At 46.8% G+C, this 25,924-nt stretch overlaps 1 protein-coding gene across 2 annotated transcripts in view; it reads right to left on the minus strand.

Annotated features, from left to right (window-relative positions):
• LOC119181201 (zinc finger SWIM domain-containing protein 5) overlaps positions 1-8,865 on the minus strand; it is a 63,262-nt gene extending 54,397 nt beyond the window's left edge. For both annotated transcript variants that reach the window (XM_075875740.1, XM_037432379.2), the window contains exon 1: positions 8,459-8,865. In XM_075875740.1, coding sequence (XP_075731855.1) covers positions 8,459-8,825 — 367 coding nt within the window. In that variant the 5' untranslated portion in view covers positions 8,826-8,865. The remainder of the gene's footprint in view (positions 1-8,458) is intronic.
• Between the last annotated feature and the right edge of the window lie 17,059 nt (positions 8,866-25,924).

The raw sequence follows: 25,924 nt of genomic DNA on the forward strand, positions 1-25,924 counted from the left end.
ACTCGTGTGTTCTCATTAGAATTTGTCACTAGTCAAGTGACATAACAATAGATGCCCCATCTTTTATTCTTTCTTTATACAAAGGAAACATGTGCGTATTTGAATAGTGCATTTTGTTAACATTTATTTATGTGGCATCAGCTGCGTCTTGGCACCTAAAATGCCTATGTACCTGTTGCACATCTGAGTGACTGCGAGTGAAGTATGCCTAAATCGAACTCATGGGTGGGAGGGGGGTACCATCGGTTTTTTAGTCTCCAACATACACACTGTCCCTCTCGCTAGGACGTAGGTAAATTTAAATTTCTGCTTATTTTTCGAGGAGGGGCAAGGTCAACCAATTTTAATGCATGCTCATGCGTTTGTATGTGTGCGTGCACAATACTACATACATGCAAAAGTGAAAATTTGGGGGGAGGAGCAGGAGGGTTTAACCCCCCTGCCCCCAATTTTACTCTGTCAATGGCACTAGACGGATACGTGACAATACCTTGCATCATGCCCATAGACAGGTGGGGGAGGACTATTCATAAATTCGGATGAGGGAAGGTGTCTTACCGAGGAAAAATGATAAAATAAAGAAGGTATTTAGGAAGTGCCCCCTCCCCCTCTCGGATAAAAATATTTCTGACTACAGGCCTGCCTTGCATCCCTCCAACTGAGCTGCAAAAAATACAATGCCACGCACAGAATTCGAGTGACCAACAAAAAGCATACAGCGTCCCAACTATTTTCCGTAGTGTAGAACATGCAAATGCAGTTTAAACTATTCGCTTGGCGCAACACTACTGCCCCAACTTATGCGAGAACAGAAGGCGAATAGATGGGCTCCCCAAACGCGAGCGCAGCTTCGGGAAGATGTAGTTGTGTGCAGTACGCGTATGAAATGTATAGACTGAACAAGACGTTGTGGAAATGAATCATTTCAGGGGGAGAAGTGCGATGCATTAAGATAGCGTTGTATTCGCACGCTTATCCTTTGGTGGGGAGAATCGTGTGCTTCGACTTTTACCCGAACGATTGCATTAGTTGTGGGCCCTCAAAGGTCACTTCGCTCGCTGCACAGGGGGCGTTCGCGAAATAGCGCGCTTTTCATACACAGTGAAGTATAACACTTGTTTGCACTAATTTTAACCTGTGATTTTGTTTCATGCGTAGTTTCATTGTGATACTAACTATATGGACACTCTCGGCTGGCGGCGCCGTCACTCACCGTATATGTATACGTAATAAATATATAAGAAAACGCAAGAAAGAAAAAAATCCAGGAAAAGACTCCGGCGCGCGGAATCGAACGTGGGACCTCTGCGTCCTGAATGCAAAGCATTAACCACTGAGCCACCGAGGAGCACGTCCTTCAACGCTCAAACGGCAAGCTATTTATATCTACCAGTTACCTCTGCTGAAGGGACTCGTGGAGTATTATCGTGTTTTCACAGCAGAATGACGCAATGAACGCGCGTCGACACATCGCGCGCTCTGCTCTTTCACGCGTACTGTGCCCCGTTTTGAGCAGGGGAGGGGGACGCTTTCTTGCGCGCCCTTATCTCGCGAGGAGGATCGTACGTCTTCGCTGGCCTCTGGCTTTACCTGTAACGATTCTGCTGTAGTTACAGGGCGCACAAAGGTCCCGACAATCATTGCAGTCTCCGTTTGAAAAAAGCGCGTGCTTTTCAGACACAGCGAAGTAACAACTGAGACGCTTATTCACGTGCATCTGTACCTGTGAGTATGTTTCGTGCGTCACTTGCGCATGAGAAACGCGGGGCACATTTCGATCTGCTTGCCATTCTGCGCGTGACCTCCCAATTTGTTGCTATCGCGTTCATTGCTTCGCCTTTACGACAAAGCTGTGACTTTTGTTTGTGTTTAAGCTGCGCGTTAAGAGTCAAGCGGTAAACGTTGTTGGCTCGCTCTCGTCGTGTGCGTTGTTTTCGTGCGTCATTTGTGCGGGAGCAGCGCGCTGCGCGTTTCGACCTGCTTACCATTCTCAGCGTAACATTTCACGTTATTGCTATCGCATTCATTGCTTCACCCTTGGGACGACACTGTGACTTTTTTTTTAAGAGTTAAACAAGAAGATAATTCCTTATCCCAAGAACCTATGAGTAGCTTCCTGCCTAGAACCATGCGAAGGCGTAGCCAAAACTGGTTCGGCTACATAAACTCCCATTCTTGGGTTTTGCTTGTCAAAAGCAAAATTTGATCCCTACAAACGCTCGCAGTGCGCACGCACACTCAAAATAGGTCTATTTGCTACTATTTGATACAGCTGCTTTCATAGCACATTGGGCCCTGTGCTCCATATGCCTCTCGCAGTGGTGTATATAATAAAATGGTGGAAGCGAGGTCCTCTTTTTGTTTTTAGGCTGCGGGAGAGGCACCTACCCTTGCAATGTGTGCGCCCTCTCGATAATTATCTTTCAAACATCCCTTTTGAGTTATTGCTGGACTCATAAAGCCTTTTTCTTAAAATAAACATTGGAGTATTAAAGGGGCCACCAAGTTTGTGGCTTCGATTGTGCGTTCTTTGCTGTGCTAATTATATGTAGCTCCAGGAAGCATGATACACCCACCAAGATTCGTGTATTTTCGCTAAACAATTTGTTATCGTCTTATTTAGGCGGAAAGCTTTCGGTTTCTGGGCGCCGAGTTGGGCAGTGTCATAGCAGCACGTACGTGGCTTGGTCACGTGACCACACAAAGCTGTGACGCACGCCGCACTGAGTATCGTCTGCTCTCACACACACGTGCTACACAAGCACCAGCAAAACAAGGGCGCCGACAATTTCCATGGCTAGCTGCAGCATCCGCGAGGGATGGAGCAGCCGATGCTTTACCGGTGCGTACGTTGCGGAGGTCACTCACCTCACTACAGATCTGTTGTGACGTGACTACAACTTTCGTTGCCTTTCACGTTAGCGCTGGTCACGCTAGCGATGGGTTTCGATCGGGAGAATGGGCATTTAGGTAGACTAAGTGAATTCAAATATATTCCAAACGTTTGCTGTGTCTAACCTTTCATCTGGAGTGTCCTTGCGCCCAGAGGAAAACCCTCAAGAGGCTTTTTATAGCTTCGAAGTCTGATGGCACCTCCTCTTCAAGCCCTTCCAATGAGCAGCAAAGAAATACGAGAGCAAAGTGCTGCTTTTAGTTTTAGAAAGTGCTGTGGAGCTAATGATTTTTGAAATGCTACGGCTCTCTTCTGAGGTGTCCCAAATTATCACGGTCAACTTTAGAGTGGAAAGACATTGATGAATTCCCAATCATCCACCGTTATTGATTTATGTAGACGATTTCGTGGAAGTCAATGACAACGAAGTATTAGTGCGATTGCTCGAATTGTGTTATTCTAAAATAAGAGCAACTGTCAACGTATACACACTCTACGAGAAATGTTGCGTGGGCAAATCGCGAGAGGATACGCGGTTGGGAAGAAAGCTGAAGTGAAAGTTGTACCTTTGCGACAGGAAAAGTGCTAAAATTTTCATTCGACATGGTTACCAATACCAAATTAGCTAGAAATGTGTTCGATCTTATACCTAAATTTTACACCTGGAAACGAGCTTTGCCAACTGATGCTGATGACCTTTGATGGATGGCGCTCACCCACAGAGGAGGATGGGCCAAGAACCGGGCGGCAGGATACTCAAATGAAACTAAAATGAAAATAAAGCTAACCTGAAAAAGTAGTTTAGAGATAATACTACAAATAAACAAAAATGTTTGCTGAGCAAGCGGTCAAACCATCTCTTGTTTTTGACAGACATAGCTACGAATTATAAAATAAAGATCTGAAAAGGTAGCATGGTAATCTTTTAGTTGCGTTGATGTAATCAAACGCAGTGGAGCATATATCCCTGTGGCAGTAACCAAATGAAGTTCCGCCAAATAATAAAATTACTGCTAGGTTTACTTGTATTCCTAGCTTTTGTAATAGGGCTACTAAAAATCTTTTTCTCTGATAAGAATAACGATGACAGATAAAAAGAAACATTCAATTGTTTCAATTTCGTTGCACCAAATGTATAGCGGTGACACCTTGAGTCGAGCTTTGTTAAGGTAATAATTTAGTTGTGGAACTGCACAGCGCAATCTGGTATAAGTGACCTCTAACTGGCGAGATGCACACCACTGTTTATTCCAGCAATACCTCAAATGCTCAAAATCTTTGAATTTATCCAAATAGTCTTTTCCCCATTGCTGACAAGCATTTCGGAACCTTAGCGCTGTCACATAAGCCGTATCTGGAAAAACTGGGATGGTGGGCCCACTCAGGGACACTGCTGCTAAAGAGTCCGCCATTTCGTTCAAATGTAATCCGCGGTGGCCCGATACCCATAGCAAATGCAGTCTTTGTTACGTTTTTCAGTACTAAATGCCGAAACGTATTCATCTCTGCATCTACTGCCACATAAAGTGCATTACATACTGATAACAAATCTGTAATGATAACTGCTAATGATTCGCTTGAGGGCAATTTACGTAGGGCAAGAACAATAGCCAATAATTCTGCAATGAATACAGGGGTATAATCTGGGAGTCGAATCGAAAAGAACCAGTTCAAAGAAGAAGAGAAGATGCCAACCCCAGCCTTTTCTTTTTGACACAGATGCATCAGTCGCAATGATATTGCTTATCTCTAGGTGAGCTAGATAATCTGCTAACTGGTCATTTAAGTACCTATGTGCCAATTGTTTGGCGTTATGAGGAAAAATATCATCAAATTGTATGCTAAGCATTGACTTTAGGTTGTGTACTGGACCAATATATTTAGTTTTTACATTCCGTTGCTGTGGCAGCGCTTGTGCAAATATTTGCGGTGTGTGTAGTCGCGACCTATGTGTTTCGAAAAATAAAGACGGTTCTTGAATGAAAGCATAAAATGAGTCTTTGGTGTGAACTGTATATCTTTAAGAATGCTTGCACAGTAAGAATTTTAAACCTATTTAGCAGAAAAGGTAGGCGAGCTTCCATGTCCAACACATTATTTGCAACAAATTTTGGTAGACCCAGACACAAACGCAACGCTTCTCTTTCCAGCAGTATTAGGGGTCTCATTTTATAAGCTGCACTGCCAGAAAATAATACACTGTTCGGAAGCTCAGGCCCGTGCTCGTTTTCTTTGTTTAAAAACACAGTTAAAATTTCCATAAATAAAAATTAACCAATAATTATGAAAACAAAAATGGCCTTCATGATATCAAAATGTGTGTCCCCCCTTGACTTATTTCTATATCTACGCTACTGGTCTCACGTCTTACTGACTGTCCTCTCTCGTGGTTAATGGTTACACAGTCTCCTGCAGGCCCACCCGCACCAAAGGCAAGGAAAATTATCAGTGAACAAGCATTCTGTGTTTGAGCCGACATTTCGTCCAGTGGACTTTTCTTGCTAATGCGTAATGGGAATGTCTTAAAGGTTTAAAAAGATTCAAGTTATAAAATCGACTTTTCAAATTTTCTTTCCTACAGATTCTCTGATTATTGCTACGTATCTCTTCTACATTTTTATTTTAATCTTAATTTTTATTCATTTGTACTCCTGTTTGAATGAATAAACATTTGAACTTTGATTCCATGATGATTGATTTGTGGGGTTTAACGTCCCAAAACCACCATATGATTATGAGAGACGCTGTAGTGGAGGGCTCCGGAAATTTCGACCACCTGGGGTTCTTTAACGTGCACCCAAATCTGAGCACACGGGCCTACAACATTTCCGCCTCCATCGGAAATGCAGTCGCCACAGCCAACTTTCATTCCATGGTTTCCTTTAAAAACTAACCGGTCCTTGGCCGATTCACCAGTGTTGGTATGAGCCACAGTTTCTAAGGTCTATACAAGAAAGAAGACAATTCCATTTGTCGTACCTTGGAACACCAAATCACGGCACGCGATCGCATTGGAGTTCCTCTCCCACGTGAATGAGGCAGGGATTCGAACCCACGCCCCTGCGCTCCGTTTCACATACCCCGCGACTTATCCTTGTACAAGTACTAAAGCGATTGCACCGCCCTTCGTCGAACAGAAGACTGGTTGCTGTACGCAGCGTTTTCTATCCACTTTTTAGTTTAGTTCAAGGGGCGATGATATTGAAAAACGTGTACAATCGCGCAACGCCAAGGTCAGCACCAATCAGTCTGGCAAAAAAAAAAAAGTCTCAAGCCAATCATTGTGTCCAGCGGCACGATGCAATTTTGAAGCTGTGTGCTGCACCGGGTGGTGTTTTCTTCTCTCATTTCCATACGTCAGCAATTTTCACGAGCGGTCCGCGAAACTACGAACATGTGGGTTGGGAAAGCCTTCAAAAGAAAAAAAAAAAGTTGAGATAATGAGACAGCGAGAGAAGAGAAAGCGGATGAGCAAAGAGAGAGCGAGTTGATTGCCAAGCCAATAACAATAAAAATACATTACGTAAACTACTTTCCCTCGGAGCCGCCATCCTAGAAACCTTTCCAAGAGGCGTATCTCCGACTTTCAGCCTAAATGCAAACGCGACTACATAAGCGCGGCCTGTTAATGCAAGTCACGAAATCCCGACAAAGGAGCAACAATCGAGTCCGTTTTATAACGCTAACCGCACTTCTCTCCAGGCACAGTAGCAGAGTACAGCGTGCCTAACTGAGTGCTCGAGAGAAAAAAAATTTGCCACCGTGCAAATGCACAAACCGTCGACGCAACGTGCAGCTAGTCACGTCCAAGCGCGACGTTCATCGCGTTACGTAAGGTAGTCTTGCAAAACGAGAAACAAACACGTAGAAACAAGCGCGAAAAGTTTCCTGCAGTCCCGGATTATTCCGAGCTATCCCCGAGGCATTTCATTCCCCTCGTATGTTGCATATTTCCGAAGAAGCGCGTAAAGAGGAGGAGACCTGCGCGTGCGATGGCGCGATTTCGATCCGCGCCTGAGACCCGCATACATTTTTTGTCGATGTGTACACAGCTAGCGTTGGCGAGGCGGCGTGGGTTTGCACATACACAAGCGCACGGGGCGAGGGGCATCGTATTAAAAATGCAAAGGAACGAAGCTTGCTGTCTTTCGCCGAAGGTAATGCCGTAGCGGCGCGGGTAGTAGCTCCGGTTGAAAGCAGGCGAAAGAAAAGGCCTCACCGTCGTAGCAGACGACAGAACACGAACGCGCGCGGCTGCTCGTTAACATGTGAAGCAGAAAAAAATTCCATAATACACAAACAACGGCGATTCAATCGTAATGGGACCGACGGTTCTCTTAAACGAGTCAGAACCTGCGCAAAAGCGAACATCTGTGCGAAAATCGCACGAGCAGACAGGCTCGCGGTAGATGCAGACCGAAATTCGCCCGTGCTCTTTTCTTCTACGCGCTAAAGCACCGCAGAAAAGTATCGGAGACACACACCAGCGCGAAAACAACAAAACACGAAGAAAGCGCTTCCACGCCGAAGCGGCGCTTTGAGAAGTGGGAATGAAAAGAGCATGATTTCATCATGTTTACATTTTGATGAGCCGTCGATACGGAACGGTTAGGCCTAGCTAGGCTGATACGAGCCCAAGCGACGCCAACAAGGCGGGCGGCAGCCGGATGCCACGACGACGAAATCGCACCCGGTCAGGGCGATAGAAGAACGAACGACGGTTTCCTCCACGGCGGTCCCACGACGAGCGGCCTACGTGCCAAGGGTTTCGCCACAGGGTGCGGACGGAAACGAATCTCCCCTTCCCAGGTGCAGCTAGGCCTAAAGCTGGCTCAAGCGCTGGCTGTGGCTCCCCCACGCGCCGACGAGTAGCCCCCCCTTCGGTCAGAAAACATAAACACGATGCAAAACCGAAACAAGAAGGCACGACACGGGCGCCCGTGACGCAGGCAGACGACAATTACCACGGGACGGCATTTTCGGGAGAAAACGATGCCGGAGAAAAATGCAAGCTGCGCTGTTTCGTCGGGAGCAGCGTCGGATCCCGCTGACCGAGGCATTTTCGAGCAGCGACGTCGAGTCGCTTGAAAAATAAAACGCGCCTCAGGGGGTAGAAATCTGTGGGGGAGCAGCTCCTACGGAGCGCGTCGTTCGGACAACTTCGGTATCCGGTCACGCGCGATATTTTTTTCTCGCAGTGGCAGCCGAGAATGACGTACGTCAGATCACTTTCGAGCTCGGCCAAACGAGGCCGCAGAAGAAAAAAGTGGGACGTAATCAATAATGGAAACGATTAAATTAGCCCGCCGGGGCGGAGGGGTTTCACAGCCGCGTAGACTGGTTCGATCAAAGACGCCTTTGCCCGCGGCACTTTTGTTTACTTTAGTCCTTGCGAGCCTAGATCCTAAGTTGGCTACGCCTAAGAACGATGTATCGGCGATCGCAGTCACCTCGCAACACAGTGCACTGGAGCGAGGCGGCAGGCAACCAAGTGAAAACATGCACGGTCCGAAAGCCCATTAGGCAAGCGGCCTTTGTTCGGTGCGCCGTAGCACGTACACTTACCTACTTGCAACACGTTATCGACACACCCAGCCTCATACAGCTTGAGGCCACGGTAAAAAGGAAGCTTCTGGTAGTCACCACAACTATTGGAGTCACTTGATAACGACGAGTACATGCAAATATCCCGTTCGTTGCGCGGAAACGACCAGAAGATGATCCTGCGTTGCACGGGCTCGGGTATCCTGTTGTAGCGCTCCTCGATGCGCTGGAATGGGATGTGCTGCGCCACCACTTTTGCACACACGTCCAACAGGCTCTCCGGCTGCCGATGTCCGAACAATTTCGGCTCGAAATTTGACAATCTGTCGCCCTTGGCGAGGCAGTTTCCACCCACAAAAGAACACGACGGCCTCAGCGCCGTCGCCATGTTTGAAACATCTGATATAAGCCGGGGACGCACTACGCATGCGCGAGGGGTTTAATAACAATACAGCACCTGCGTGGTATTTACGAGCGACTCGCTATCCTGCCTGCGGGGCCGAGGGCCTCCATTATTTTCATTGGCTGCGGCGTCGGGCCCCTCGAGGGAAAGGGATGAACAGTCGGAGCAATTCACATGTTTTTCATTCAAATGTGAGGCGCGGCGTGTGAAGTTTTGGCTGTCATTTTGCCAGCTCGGCGCCGCTCCGAGCGAAATGTCCCTTCCGGGAGCAACGGCGGGCTCCAGCTCCGCCCCGCGCCGTGAGCAAACTCGCCGGAGAGGCCTAGCGATGTCGGCATGCTGAGGGACGGAGTCGAAGCGAAGCCTAATTCGGATAATCGCCCCGCTAGCTGCTCCCCTTTCCCCGCTGCTGATTTGGCGGCGGCGTGCATTTTTGTTCTCGGATGGGCTCGGGGTTTCGATCCGGCGCTGCTTGGACCCGCCGCTGCTTGGAAATCGTTATTCCGTCGTTGGACATTGATCCTGCTGGCATATCTTTTTTGGCTGGCTTCGCGAGATGAGAGGGAACCGCGAGCGCTGCTCGCCAAAGCTTCGGGGGCGAATTTATCGCTCCCGTGTTGGCACATGCCGCGCCTCGTATATTCCGCGGATCGGACGTCATACGCGCGCGCACGGCCCTTTGTTGTGCGTGCCTTATTTTTTGTAGTAGTTGGTCGCTGGAACGTTTTCTCGTTGCACCTCTTGCTGGTACAGCGCGGGGCAAGCAGACGACACCGTCGTTAGTGACAGCGTGTTTCGCGACGTGGCCCTGTTTATTTTCCTACGTCGTGTCTCATTGCCTCGATTATCATCTTGAATATTTTCTCGCGGATAACGTGGAGACGGAACCGACTCCGCCATATCTCTAGTCGCTACGATATCAAAGAGGGGCGACAGTTTCCGCAGAGTGGCATCTGTGATTGATGCAGACGACATTTTTTTTCGTCCGCGCGCCAGCCAAAGTACGGAGAACTGCGCGTGCGCGGGGCTTTTCTTTTTCGTCTGCTCGAACAGCCGTAAAAACGCGGCGCTCCTTTCCTCTCCTAATTCGTCTTGATTAGCTGGCACTCACACCAGAAAAAGAAGCGCGCATCACGCACGTGTCCTCAACGGAAAGAGAAAAGGGAAAAAGTCTCCGCTCCGAATCTTACACAAACACGTACACACTTATATGCACATGGAACACACACACACCGCGTCAGCGCGCTGAAAAACGCGCTCCATGTGCGTGTGGTTCTAGAGAGGGGGAGAGAAGTGAAGGTGACCACGCCCACTCGGCTTGACAGGCACGCCCACCTTGCGAGGCAGGTGGCGCCATCTGGCGTCGGCCGGCGCACTTGTGCCTCGCCGACCACGTTCCCGGTCGTGACGCCATTGTGACGTCACGCATGAGAAAACCCGCGGGGGCACCAGGCACGAACTACGGGGGCAGCGGCATTCCTTTCGATAGACGGAAAGCTTTGTGTTCAGCGTTTTTTGTCGCTACTTCTTCCCCTTCCTCTTGGCATAGGAGGTTGGCCGGGCTCGTTGGAAAGTGCTGGGTGGTTTCAAAAGCCGTGCACGCGATGAACCTACGTCTCGACCTCTGGCGTTCTCCTTTATTTAAAGCTGAATTCACAAAGAGGCTGTCTTTCGAAACACAAAGCTTCATATGTGAGAGCGTCCCTCTGTGAGGGCGGCTTCGAGCGGGTCGGCTTGCATCAGAGCGTGACTCAAAAGCTCGTTTTCTCCGCTCCCTACGGCTACTCCCTCGCGGAGATTTTCGTTCGCCACTTCGTTTGGCAGCACTTTGTTCTCTCTCTGAAAGCGCTCTCGCATCGGTGCAAGATCCTGCGCACTGATAGGGGAGTGCACTTGTTCCTCGTAACGATTTATGCGCGGTTCGAATTCGTTAATGGCGCGATTAGTGCGGGAACATTTGAGAGAATGGATCCAGTTCGCAAAATAGTAACCGCAGCGTGCGCGCGAGAAGGCACACGAAATATCTCTGGTCCATTTAAAGCTCGTCTCTTCTTTGCCTTTAGTTCCTCTCTGCACCACGCAGAGCTTAGTATGAGACATGTTTCCAGGACGCAACTGAACGGTTGCGTCATCGAACGAGCAACATTTAGTTAAAAAAAGAAAGCAGTGTTTGCGTAGGTTTTTGTTTGGCACCATGAGCGACATCTTTCTCGCGCATATGGACCACCACATAAAAAATATCTCGTCTTGTCTTTAGTTGTGCAAGTCTGTAGGTTTGTAGATGATTTCATAGTATTTGTTGGTTGTTCGGATGCCGATATTGAAGTTGTTGTCTTTAATAATCTCGGTTTATTTAAGAATCACTTGGATCTTCTGGAACTTACTCATGAGCTCGTCTGGTAATTCTATTAGGTTCTTGTACTTAATACTCTGTCTTTGGAGCAATCATTTGTGCTTGCTTTTCTCACCTAGAAGTGGTATACCCCTTTTGCCTTTCCACTCAGCTCATTCGGAACGGGTGAAAATATGTATTTACTCACGAGCTCGTCTGGTAATTCTATTAGGTTCTTGGACCTAACACTCTGTCTTCGGAGCAATCATTTGTGCTGGCTTTTCTCACATAGAAGTGGTAAACCCCTTTTGCCTTTCCACTCAGCTCATTCGAAACTGGTGAAAATATGTATTTACTCATGAGCTCGTCTGGTAATTCTATTATGTTCTTGGACCTAACACTCTGTCTTCGGAGCAATCATTTGTGCTGGCTTTTCTCACCTAGAAGTGGTAAACCCCTTTTGCCTTTCCACTCAGCTCATTCGAAACTGGTGAAAATATGTATTTACTCATGAGCTCGTCTGGTAATTCTATTAGGTTCTTGGACCTAACACTCTGTCTTCGGAGCAATCATTTGTGCTGGCTTTTCTCACCGAGAAGTGGCAAACCTCTTTTGCCTTTCCACTCAGCTCATTCGAAACTGGTGAAAGGATGTATTTACTCGTGAGCTCGTCTGGTAATTCTATTAGGTTCTTGGACCTAACACTCTGTCTTCGGAGCAATCATTTGTGCTGGCTTTTCTGACCGAGAAGTGGCAAACCTCTTTTGCCTTTCCACTCAGCTCATTCGAAACTGGTGAAAGGATGTATTTACTCGTGAGCTCGTCTGGTAATTCTATTAGGTTCTTGGACCTAACACTCTGTCTTCGGAGCAATCATTTGTGCTGGCTTTTCTCACATAGAAGTGGTAAACCCCTTTTGCCTTTCCACTCAGCTCATTCGAAACTGGTGAAAATATGTATTTACTCATGAGCTCGTCTGGTAATTCTATTAGGTTCTTGGACCTAACACTCTGTCTTCGGAGCAATCATTTGTGCTGGCTTTTCTCACCGAGAAGTGGCAAACCTCTTTTGCCTTTCCACTCAGCTCATTCGAAACTGGTGAAAGGATGTATTTACTCGTGAGCTCGTCTGGTAATTCTATTAGGTTCTTGGACCTAACACTCTGTCTTCGGAGCAATCATTTGTGCTGGCTTTTCTCACCGAGAAGTGGCAAACCTCTTTTGCCTTTCCACTCAGCTCATTCGAAACTGGTGAAAAGATTTATATCACTAACGTGTTTGCCTTGCTAACGCTCTTAGGAGGTCATACCCGCACTCGATGCAACGCAGTTTCAAAGCGCAGGTCGAGCGCCTCCAAAGCGCTGATTACTCCTACGCCCTGATTTCTGCTGTTGCGGAAAAGCTTTTGAAACACATTAAAAGCCAAGGAGGGCAATCTCAGCCTCAAAATGTGTCAGTTCCTAAGAACTGTGTCACAGTCCCTTATCTGCACAACGTCTCGTCTATAGGCTGAAAAAAAAAAAAAATCAGGAAACGCGCTGGTATCAATGTTGTATTTACCGCCCCGCAAAAAGCTAGCTTTGCAAGTTGGTAAATCATCCAGCTGCAAATAGAGTAAGATTGATATGATGCTCTGTGACACACAGAACGCGCTCTGTTCCTTCTGCTATTGGTGTCATGTATCTTCTTCCGCTATTCTGCGGTAAGATATACATAGGGCAAACCAGAAGGTGCTCGAATGACCATTTAAGAGAGCATAATAACGTGCACAATGCGGTTCAAGGACATCTCAAAATCCACTGCCGTGACTGCGTGCCGTGACTGCGTTTGCGTGCCCCTCCTTGAGCATTGCGATGTAGTAGGCAAGCACCACTCGCAGGCCACGCGTGAGATAATCGAAGCCCATCACATAAGTAAGTTTAACGGTACGTGTGTAATTTCCCCATCAGTTGCGCTATTGCAAAAAGAGATTGCGTATCTCCATCACTTCTTAAGCTGTGCAGTTGTTTCCAGCTGAATCAACAAGTGACAAGAGTTTTGTTGACATTGTATCTCGGTGGTTGTTAACTGCGCCCTTCTACGCACGCCCATTCTCTTTTTTTTTTTTTTTTTCACCAAATCATTGTTGAAAGTCAGCGCTCTTTTCTATCCTTGTTTACTGATTCCGTAGTTACGCTGTAACTACTTCTAGGTTACGCTGTGCGTATGTTCAGCTATACATTGACACAATAGGAAGGAAGACGTTGCGACTCGAGGGCGCAAAGTCGGTCCCATACATTGACATAATAGAGAGGGGGTGCTGCGACAAACCCTCGTCCCCCCCCCCCCGCCCCAACCACGCGCACGCCAGTGTCTGTTATCATCATCATCAGCCTGACTACGTCCACTACAGGACAAAGGCCTCTCCCATGTTCCGCCAGTTAACCCGGTCCTGTGCTCGCTGCTGCCAATTTATACCCGCAAACTTCTTAATCTCATCTGCCCACCTAACCTTCCGTCTCCCCCTAACCCGCTTGCCTTAGCTGGGAATCCAGTTAGTTACCTTTAATGACCAGCGGTTATCCTGTCTATGCACTACATGCCCGGCCCATGTCCATTTCTTCTTCTTGATTTAAGCTATGATATCCTTAACCCCCGTTTGTTCCCTAATCCACTCTGCTCTCTTCTTGTCTCTTAAGGTTACACCTACCATTTTTCTTCCATTGCTCTCTGCGTCGTCCTCAATTTAAGCTGAACCCTCTTTGTAAATCTCCAAGTTTCTGCTCCGTAGCTAAGTACCGGCAAGATACAGCTGTTATATACCTTCCTCTTGAGGGATAGTGGCAATCTACCTGTCATAATTTGAGAGTGCTTGCCGAATGTGCTCCACCCCATTCTTATTCTTCTAGTTACTTCAATCTCGTGGTTAGGCTCTGCGGTTATTACCTGCCCTAAGTAGACATAGTCTTTTACAACTTCAAGTGCACTATTACCTATCTCGAAGCGCTGCTCCTTTCCGAGGTTGTTGTACATTACTTTCGTTTTCTGCAGATTCATTTTAAGACCAACCTTTCTGCTCTCCTTGTCTAACTCCGTAATCATGAGTTGCAATTCGTCCCCTGAGTTACTCAGCAATGCAATGTCATCGGCGAAGCGCAGGTTACTAAGGTACTCTCCATTAACTCTTATCCCTAACTGCTCCCATTCTATAGGCTTCTGAAAACCTCCTGTAAGCATGCGGTAAATAACATTGGGGAGATGGTGTCCCCCTGCCTTACACCCTTCTTGATTGGTATTCCGTTGCTTCCTTTATGAAGCACTATGGTAGCAGTTGATCCCCTGTAGATTTCTTCCAGAATGTTTATATATACTTCATCTACGCCCTGATTCCGCAGTGTCTGCATGACGGCTGATATTTCTACTGAATCAAACGCCTTCTCGTAATCTATGAAGGCTATGTATAGTGGTTGGTTATACTCTGAGCATTTCTCTATTATCTGATTGATAGTATGAATGTGGTCAATTGTTGAGTAGCCTGTTCGAAATCCTGCTTGTTCCTTCATGGCTCCTTCCGTATCCGATGTAAGAAGGTATAACATGGAGAGAATCGAACACGCTCTGAAAAACGGAGGAAGCGTCAAAGCAGTGAAGAGGAAACTTGGGATAGGCAAAAATCGAATGTATGCACTAAGGGACAAAGAAGGCAAAATAACTACCAATATAGATAGGATAGTTAAAATAGCGGAGGAGTTTTACAGAAATATGTACAGTAGCCGGGACAATCACGACTTTAATACTATAAGAACTAGCAGTAACCTAGATGACATCCCACCAGTAATGATAGAAAAAGTCAGAAAAGCTTTGGAGAGCATGCAAAGAGGCAAAGCTGCTGGTGAGGATCAGGTAACATCAGATCTGCTGAAAGATGGAGGACAGATTGTGTTAGAAAATCTAGCCACCCTGTTTACGAGGTGTCTCCTGACGGGAAGAGTACCAGAGTCTTGGAAGAACGCTAACATCATCTTAATACATAAGAAAAGAGATGACAAGGACTTGAAGAATTACAGGCCGATTAGCTTGCTCTCTGTAGTATACAAGCTATTTACAAAGGTAATTGCTAACAGAGTAAAGAAAACATTAGAATTCAATCAACCAAAGGAACAAGCAGGATTTCGAACAGGCTACTCAACAATCGACCACATTCATACTATCAATCAGGTAATAGAGAAATGCTCAGAATATAACCAACCACTATACATAGCCTTCATAGATTACGAGAAGGCGTTTGATTCAGTAGAAATATCAGCCGTCATGCAAACACAGCGGAATCAGGGTGTTGATGAAGTATATATAAACATCCTGGAAGAAATCTACAGGGGATCAACTGCTACCATAGTGCTTCATAAAGGAAGCAACAGAATACCAATCAAGAAGGGTGTAAGGCCGGGGGACACAATCTCCCCAATGCTATTTACCGCGTGCTTACAGGAGGTTTTCAGAAACCTAGAATGGGAACAGTTAGGGATAAGAGTTAATGGAGAATACCTTAGTAACCTGCGCTTCGCCGATGACATTGCATTGCTGAGTAACTCAGGGGACGAATTGCAACTCATGATTACGGAGTTAGACAAGGAAAGCAGAAAGGTGGGTCTTAAAATTAATCTGCAGAAAACGAAAGTAATGTACAACAACCTCGGAAAGGAGCAGCGCTTCGAGATAGGTAATAGTGCACTTGAAGTTGTAAAAGACTATGTCTACTTAGGGCAGGTAATAACCGCAGAGCCTAACCACGAGATTGAAGTAACTAGAAGAATAAGAATGGGGTGGAGCACATTCGGCAAGCACTCTCAAATTATGACAGGTAGATTGCCACTATCCCTCAAGAGGAAGGTATATAACAGCTGTATCTTGCCGGTACTTAGCTACGGAGCAGAAACCTGGAGACTTACAAAGAGGGTTCAGCTTAAATTGAGGACGACGCAGCGAGCAATGGAAAGAAAAGTGGTAGGTGTAACCTTAAGAGACAAGAAGAGAGCAGAGTGGATTAGGGGACAAACGGGGGTTAAGGATATCATAGTTGAAATAAAGAAGAGGAAATGGACATGGGCCGGGCATGTAGCGCGTAGACAGGATAACCGCAGGTCATTAAGGGTAACTAACTGGATTTCCAGAGAAGGGAAGCGGGTTAGGGGGAGACAGAAGGTTAGGTGGGCAGACGAGATTAAGAAGTTTGCGGGTATAAATTGACAGCAGCAAGCACAGGACCGGGTTAACTGGCGGAACATGGGAGAGGCCTTTGTCTTGCAGTGGACGTAGTCAGGCTGATGATGATGATGATGACATCGGATACCTTACGCCTATTAATCAACTTCGAAATCTCTGCCAGTTCTATTTTGTCTGCTGTACTTGACACTTTCATGATTTGACGCTTCTTAATTAGGTTCTTCGTTTCCTGGGAAAGCTTGCCAGTGTCCTCTCTAACTACCCTGCCTCCAACTTCCACTGCACACTCCGTAATGATAGTCGTCAGATTATCATTCATTGTATCTATGCTTAAGGTTGGCTTCCTCACTAAGAGCCGAGTACCTGTTCTGAAGCGAGACTCTGAATTCTTGTACTTTCCCTCTCAGTGCTAGCTCATTGATTGGCTTCTTGTGTATCAGTTTCTGTCGTTCCTTTCTCAAGTCTAGGCAAATTCGAGACCGTACCATTCTATGGTCACTGCATCGTACCTTGCCAACCACTTCCACATCCTGCACGATGCCTGTTATAGTGTCTGTTATAGTTCAACTCAAACCTTTCGGTGCGCTGAGAAGCAACGAAAAAGCTACCTAGCTAAGACATAGAAACAATAGAAGCAACCATATTGTTCGTCAGAATCGTCTATAGTTTCACTGTTGCAAGCCTTCCGCGGCTCTAATGCGAGCTTCGCTGTTTTGTTGTTGTTTTTTTATATTACTGCAGTGTTGTCACGCCTCGCTGTTGCCCCTCAGCCCGGTTAACGAGAAACGTGACGTTCGGGGGACGCACTTTCACAGGTAATGTGCAAAGAAATATACGCGACTGTTCACGGAATGAAATGTGGCACACGACGCACCGCGAGGTGCATCATAGCTGCAGTGAGAACCCAGTTATGACGAGAGAGAAGGTGATTCTGAAGAGAGAAAGAGAAAAGTGAGCCCCGTAACTGTCTGCTTCAGTGAGCGACACCTCAACAGTAGCTCACAAGGGATGGGGGTGAGGAGGGACAAAAGGGGTAGGAGTAAAGGTGTAGAAAAGAGGAAGAGACGTGAGGTGGTAAGCCAGAAGGAGCGACAACAAACTGAGGGGATAGGAGAGATAGGAAAGATGGGAACACGGTCCCAGGAGTCCGAGCACGGGGCACCACTTGCGAGAGCTCTTGCTGGCGTCAGTAGATGGCGTAGAGCAGGTCCAGTCGGTCAGAGCTACACTGTCGGCGAAGGTCGTCGGCGTCAGGAGGTGACGTAGGGCGAGCCCAGTCGGCCAGAGCTACGCTGACGTTGGAGATCGCGAGGGCACAACCGGTCGGCACGGAATCCAGCAAGCGGGTGTATGACAAACAGGCTTACGGCCTCTTCCATGTATCGGATACTTCGATGCACCCGACTTACCATGCACGTTATAAACTGTCGGTGTGTGTTCGTTCTATATTCGCGCATGCAGACTCCACCATGACGAGCCGTATGTAGGGGTGGAGACTGCATGCGCGAATATAGAAAGAACACACAGCGACAGTTGGACGTGCATGGTAAGTCGGGCGCATCGAATTATCCACGCTGGTGGATTTCCTATTATTATTATTATTATTATTATTATTATTATTATTATTATTATTATTATTATTATTATTATTATTATTATTATTATAGGACACTGTCGTACAGCGATGACATAACGTCGCTGTGGATTCAAGATTAGCACGATACAGGGTTATACCACAGAACACGTTATACCACGCGGCATAGTGGCTGGATTAGGCGAGGAGAAACGACGACTGTGGATAAACTTTGACCACCTGAATCTCTTTAAAGTTAAAACTCTGCAGGTATAGCGGTGTTTCGACATTTCCGGCAGCCTTGGCAGGGAGTCGAACACGCGCCCCCTAGCGTGGACAGCCAGGGCGCCCAGCCGCCTCGGAGTTCGGTCGGTGTGGCGTCGGAAGAGCGGCAGGATGTGTACCCCTTCGTGTTAGCTGATAAAAGCTGACCCCACCGAGGAGTGTCGCGACGAACGAAAGACGGGGATGCGTAAGTCAACGCGTGGAAGAAAAGAAAATGCTCTCTGTCGAAGCACACTATAGGGAGCGCACAAGCAGCCGCACTTGTTGTCTTGAGTAAGGACTTCCCGTTCAAGCGGCCGGCCGCGGTAGTATACAGCGGTGGGCACCGCGGACTCGCTCGCGCGCCGAAAAGCAGGTCGGGCCGGGCCAGCTCAGCGTGTCAAGGTCGGAACTCGAGCGCTGTACGCAACACGAGGCAGCACTCCGTCGTCCGCTTCGGTTACAAGGGCAGCCGCGCAATCTTTTGTTGAGAGCGAGATACCGCAGGGGCGTGCGCAAGGAGGTTTAAAAAAAAAAAAAAACGCTGAAGTGAAAGATGTCGCAACTGCACCGCAGCGAGGGTGAAGCCTACGGTTTACACTAAACGGACGCTAAAGTGAAACTGAAGATTAGTTTAAACTGATAAATTATAGCAGCAGAGCTGCTGTGCTCGGGGCAAGGGCGTAGCCAGTTTCTTTTTTTTTTCGGGGAGGAGGGGGTAATAATGTTTGAGCTGATTCAACCACGAGACAAATACGTACAATGATTGATTTGATTGATTGATTTGTGGGGTTTAACGTCCCAAAACCACCATATGATTATGAGAGACGCCGTAGTGGAGGACTCCGGAAATTTTGACCACCTGGGGTGATTTAACGTGCACCCCAAATACGTACAAGAAACACACATTGTGTATGTGGTTTGGTGCAAAGGGAAAAAAAGAGCTGCATGTCACAGTGTGACACTCTTTCAAACCAGGAAAAAAATCTAAGTGATAAAACTACAAAATATTACAGCCAGCGAACAGCGACAATACAAAAAGAACGCGCATGTGGCCCATGACACCAAATAATAAGAGAGCAACTCTGAAATACATACAAAACTATCCATAACAAAGCAATGTATGAACGAATGAAACTAATTTATTATTCTTTTTTTATTCATTTGGTTTGTGTACGTAAAAAAACACGAAGATAAAGAGGAAATAGGGAAGGAACAGGCTGACAACTGTCATCCACAGGGGCACAACGCCCTCTGTACTGTCGTCATTCAGGCACAAAGCTGGCTTTCTGCCGCGCCATTTGAGGAGTCACGGCTAGCAAACGACAATGAGCATCAACATCGTCTGTTCGCGAACTGTCGTTTAAGAAGAACCGAAGTTGCGTATTCTCTTGCGTAAATTGCGCGACATCTAAATCCAGTGTATTAAATCAAGGAGGGACCCCCTTGTATTAAATGAAGAGTCTTTAGGGAGTTCCGGAAGATAAACTTGTAAATGAAACAAATTACAAGAAAAAAAATCAGCTGCCACCGACGACTATATATTCAGCAACTTATTAAGTTTGTATGCATTTAAAATCAATTTTCACGTTATTATTGTGTCAGGTCGACACACAGTTTAAGAGCCCTCGCGCATTTACGCAGCCATAAAAAAAAAAAGGACAAATGCCGCCTTACATGCTGTGCTGCTTTCAGACGCACATAATCAATCATGCAGTCAATTTACTAGTTATATCGTTAGGACACCTGCACACATCTAAAGGAAATCATATCAAGTTAATACTTTTTGAGCTCATGGCTAATATGCGCCAGTCGTATAAAGCCCATCGCGAATACCGAAAATGGTCAAAGAATTTCACGACAATTGTGTGGTTTATATTTCAAGAGCGTCGGGATGGCCAGCGCCCCCACTTTATGCGATGCACATGGACTGTCTTCGACTAGTACCCTATTTAGGTAACACACCGTGAAGGGCCAGTGAAATAGCTTGATTCACTCGAACGTGCATGTGGCCAAAGATGCGGGTTCATCCCTAGCGTGTGCTTGCGTATGCTTACAAGCAATACAATTCAATCAAAGTGTATTCATGTACTAAACTTACCTTTGTAGCCATGCTACAAATTCAGTCCCGCTTGGAATTATGCCCTTTTTTTTCTCTTTTTTTTTCGTGAAATGTTGAAGTTGTTGAAAGCGTATTTCTTGCAGCGTGATGCACATCAAAGCGGCAGTATACATATGTACGACTGAAAGACCCCAACTGCCAAGTGCGCAGCTGGATAATGATATAACATCCGGGGTTTTACGTCCCAAAACCACCATACGATTATGAGAAACGCCTTATCGTGAGGAGATCCGGAAATTTCGACTATCTGGCGTTGTTTAACGTGCAGATGACAACATCGCACAACACGCGGACCTTGAGAATTTCGTTTCCGCCAAAATGCGACCTCCGCGATCTGAATCGAACCCGCGACCTTCGCTTTAGCAGCCGAGCACCGTTATGCATAACCTCTGCACCACCGCGGTGGAAGGCGCAGCAGGAGAGTGCAAAGAAAGTGGCGGGGAGAGGGGGGAATTCACCACCCACAGATACCCCTGTGTTAAATAGCTAGAACTGCACGAAAATTACTATAGTAGAAAGGCAATGACCGAAAAAACGTGAAGAGAAAGTGTACCCAGTCCAGTCAAACACTGTTTTAACTGAACTGCAGTGCTACTCTCTGTATTTTCGGCGAACGATTATTTGAATAAATTTTACATTTGTCAAATAGCCCCGCTTCGAAGTTCCAACGTCTGTCGTCTTGCATATACACTGCATCACAACGAGTTTTTATACGCGTATGAAACAACACGTCGAATTTCGCTTGCATAGGGTACGCGCGGCCGATATACGCAGGAAACACCAAAAGCTTTTACGCAGATGCATGACGTCAACATCGCAATCGTCCCGCAACGTGCAGACGGACGTAGCAGACGACGATCAAGAAGTCGCCGCGTCGTCTGCTGCGAGAAGGCAGATATACGTATACTGCGTCAGCATCGAAATCGTCTGCAAGTGTGTCCTCGATCGTCCGTAGTCTTGACCCAGTGTAGTGTATAGTACACAGTATACGTACGCGCGAATGCACAGATAGTGGGTCACCTGCCTTCCGTTTCATGCTGTGCGTTTTGAAATGCAAATGAGGCGCAGTGTGCGAAGGCGCGCAACTTGAGCATCGGTAGGATGTGTGCACGATCATGTCGCTGGGTTCGACAAGGCGCGCATGTCAGCGCTGTATAGTCGCGCCGCGACCGTCCCATTTCGCTCACGTCTTCGACAAACCTTATGCTGATTATTATGAGCACATTTTCTACCAACAGCAAGGCTACTGAGGGAAATTCATCAGACTATATTCATCAGACTATATATCTACGTAGCAACATATTTATGCATATTCATGCATATACAACCTATATATACTACCTTATAGCTCCTGGGGTTCAGAACACAGCGATAGAGGGGGAAGAGGTTTATAGAAATAACAAAAACTAGTAGATTGTCTTTGGTATGTACAAGATATGAAGCAGTAATTTACACACGCTACTAAACGCACCATTATTTTACAGTGTGCGCCATGTAAACTCAGATTCTGAATGCTTATTCTTGCTTATTAAAAAAAACTGTCTTTACCTATACACCTTGCTTTGCTCGTTTATATTTTAAAGGTTAAGTATAAACTCAGTAGAATCAGCGAAGTGAGCAGCACAGAAAATTCTGCAGTCCTGCAGATTTTCAAACATTGAACGACCGTTTAAAAAGCGTGAATTCGGTAAACTTTAGACAGGCTTCAAACTTTTCGAGTTACGGATGGACACGCTCACTGCCCAACGAAAGTCGAAAGAGCAGAACTGCCAGAAGACGTTTCCTCGGGGAAACGTATAGACGACCTTGACCGGTGCAGAAACCTCTCGCCGAAGTTACTCGTGCAAGAAGCCTCTTTGAAGAGAGAAAGACGGTTCTCGTCAAGAGAGAAAGAGAATCGAGTGATCCACCGCTGGCGCGGTTCCTAGAGCTTTGCGAAACGATCTTGGCAAGGAAGTGACTAGAACGGAGTCAATAGTTGGCTCACGTTAGGTACCCAAAGCATCTACATACGGATGAATGACAGCGCCAAATGCGGTGACGTCTAAGCCTAAGTAGCATACGACCACAAAAAGGATCGAGGGTGCCAAAAGAAACACGCATGCATATAGCAGACGACGTTCGTAGCAAAACAGGCAAAAAAAAAAAAAAAGCCGGAGGAAGCCGTCGAGAGCCAACTGGAAATGAAATAAGGTATAAGTTGGAAAGCCCATTCGGGGTAATTACGCATACGCCAAGAAAACCCCAACAAATGACGTCACTTGGGACGGCGCTTGCACCGTCTGCCAACTTGGGTCGGCAGACGACGACAGCGAAAGTTTCTCTCTCTAGTGTATGGCCGTCATGAGCTAGCAGCAGATGCACCAAATGCCAACTGGAACAGATGCCAAAAGGAAGAAGAAAAAGTGCCGCCAGACGGGAAAGAAAAAAAACGACCAAAGAATCATCACATGCGAAGATGGACACGTGGGATAGAGATCAATTACACGAAGCGCTACGAGTTTTTAATATTTGACATCGCAATATCCGCCATGAGATAGTAAAGGTTATGCGAAGGTGAACAACTACTGACCTCTCTTGTAAGGCCTTCGATCGGTCCTTTTGAATCAGCCTGCACCGCGTCGTACAGACGTGGAAAATAACACACACAAACAATTGTAGGTATCGAATCAGGTACGAATCAAATCTAGTACTTCTCGAATGACAGACATTCGTTTCCGCAGCATATATTAAACAATGATCAAGCCCCAATATATTCACAAAGTTAGCGCAGTTTGATCCTTGGACTAGCTGCAAGTGATAAATGTTCAGCTCTTTCGCTTCCCTATTCGAATGTTTTACCATCGTTAGCATACACTTTCGAACTTTTTTTTCAGGGCTATCTTTCAAGTTACTTGAAATCAATTTCTTAAAAAAAAAAACAAGAGAAAACCTGGCGTATACATTGATTAGACACGTCTGAGCTTCGTTATCACTTAACACAATTCTTTGTCGAAGATGACGGGAGGCACGTTATAGGTCTTCAGCTATTTCGATTCGACATTCAAGTTTTTTTTTTTTTCCAACAATACGCCCATGAACTTTTACAGGTGTCACCCATTAAGTGTCCCATAATGCATTATTTTAAACAAAAAGGAGCGGAAATCTGGCGCATGCCGATAAAACGTGTCCTTCGTTATCACACATGACACGATTCTTTACCGTATAGCAGCCGGCAGGCGCCACGATCAAACGCTCAGCCGTCGTCTGCTGCGGCCGTTTGTTACCAACGTCGTCTGCTATATACAGCACGGGTTCAGCGCCTTCCCAGCTGACGCAGCGACTTGCCCGCGGCGTCAACCGGAAGCTCCCACGGAAGCCGTCAGCGACAGCTGCCTTACAACACCTGCAGTCGCGATACACGCCGGTTCAGGGGTCAAGTGCGGCGGTCCTTTTTTCGGTCAGCACTTAATACGTCTTCCGCGCACAATGTATATGCCGTACTTATACGTCGGTCGTTGTCCGCGTCTCCATCCGACCGAGGGAAACGCCCTCGGGCATCAAAGAGCCGGCGTGCATGTACAGGTCGATGACATCGCCGAAGGCACGGCCTCCGAAATTGTGCACAATCTTAGAGGTCATCAACTAGAAGTATGTATGTACACTAACAGAAGCGCTAAAATTGACGAGCCCAAAAGGAAGTGCTAACATAACTCTTCCTTTTGTGCACGTCAATTTTAGGGCACGCCATCGAGCATACATGGCTAACAAGTCCGGCAAAGTCTGTTCTGCAGAAGTATAAGGTCCATTCGATTTACCCTGCACTTCCTGAACTGGTGTCTTCTGGGTCGTGAAGGGGATGTTTCAGAAAGTGCAGCAGCATGCACGGCGCAGAAACAAAAAAATTGGCCCCGTATTCACGTGTAATCTGCAAAAGTCCTCGAAAGACGATAGTTTTGCGTGTGGAGAGAGTGAACAAGACGTTTATTTGATGTTCTGCGAAGAAAATCGGTGAATGGTAGCCGCTGCGTTAGAGTGCCCCGAGCGTGTAGCGGAGGTGAACGAGCGCATCAAGCCACGTCCCACGTTAGTATACTGTATATGCTACCTTTAGGTAGCATATACAATAACTCTAACGTGGGACGTGACGTGTACAGTAACTCTAACGTGGGACCTAAAGGTAGCATATACAGTAACTCTACCACGTGAGACATAAGCGCCATCTGGCAGTTGTATTAGAAAACAAAGCGCGTGGCTCTGAGACGGGTGTGCACGCCCAACTCAGAGGTGATAAGGTGTAGAAAGCAAGGTGACGGGTACGTAGCACCACCGTTTTGTTTTCGCAAAGCGTTGGAAACAGTCGCCTTTCCGTGCAAGCGTTGCATGGTCAGCGCAGCGTGATAAGCGCTACGGTCCTTAAAATTACTTCTGTACACCTTTTCTAGTAAGAGACGCACATGCAGAATATATACGTGTTGTTATGGTGGCCCAGACATGCGCAATAATTGCTTTTTAATTGACAATTGCACAAGCATGAACGCCCAACCTTGAGCAACATAGGTGGGCGCTGCGGATGGGGTCGGCCGTTTCAAGTACCCGATGCCGTTAAGAGTGGACAAACAGACAGACACTGCAGACTAACATTTTTGCGTCGAAGGTCCACAAGAAAGATCGTCGTTAATACGAGAGTGTAGGCGTCGTGCAAGCCTACTGGTCGGATGTCTCGTGGTTTGGGGAGGCTGTGACTGTTGCGATTCGTAAAAGACGGCGCCGCTTTCGTTGCCTGGCATGTGCAACTACGGGGAAACTTTCACTGTGATACTTGTCTGACGCCACTATAGGGGTCCGTTCGATTCACCTGCACCAGTCGGAACAGATTCACGGAGGTGCAGGTGCAGGCACACCACGACGCCCATAACGAGTGACGAGGTCACGACAGGGTGCAAGCTTTATTTATTCTGTTCGCTTAATTTACACCCACAAACTAACACTGACCGGTGGCAAACCGCACATGTGAACAGTTTACGAGGCGCAAACATCTTGACAAAACACACCGCGTAAGGGCTGCGTCGTCTGCTCAGCTGTCCACGCGGCTGCACCATGTTGGAACCGTCAGCGTATAGGAGGTGCAGAAAAATCATCAGGTCATCAATGCTGCACCGCTGAAACGAATGGCAATGTGCAGCACCTCGTCAACTGGTCCATGCGGTGCAGGCGAATCGAACGGACCTATAGTCACGACGAGACAGATATTACTCAAAACAGTGGAGGGAACTCTGGCACTGCGAACGCTTCTACCACCACGGGAATGTTGGCTAGAACACCGAGTTGTACCTTACGTACGACTTTAGTAATAGCACATTATGAAACAAGTCCTTCTACACTACAAAAATTGCAGTCACGGACCAAGCAAAAAAAGTTCAACCAGCTCCATCTCGTGGCCACCGTTGACTTCATTTTTAGTGGACCAGTGGGATTAACTAAAAGTCTTTGGTGCATACTCGGTTATGATGCCCACCTGGGCTACCACGTATTCCGGACATGAAAGCCTCGGCTAATCACAGCTTCGCTATTTATAAACGAACAGTTTTGCGCATTTAGAAACCTGTATGG

This window comes from Rhipicephalus microplus, chromosome 10, assembly GCF_043290135.1.
Source record: "Rhipicephalus microplus isolate Deutch F79 chromosome 10, USDA_Rmic, whole genome shotgun sequence".
NCBI classification, from domain to species: Eukaryota; Metazoa; Arthropoda; class Arachnida; order Ixodida; family Ixodidae; genus Rhipicephalus; species Rhipicephalus microplus.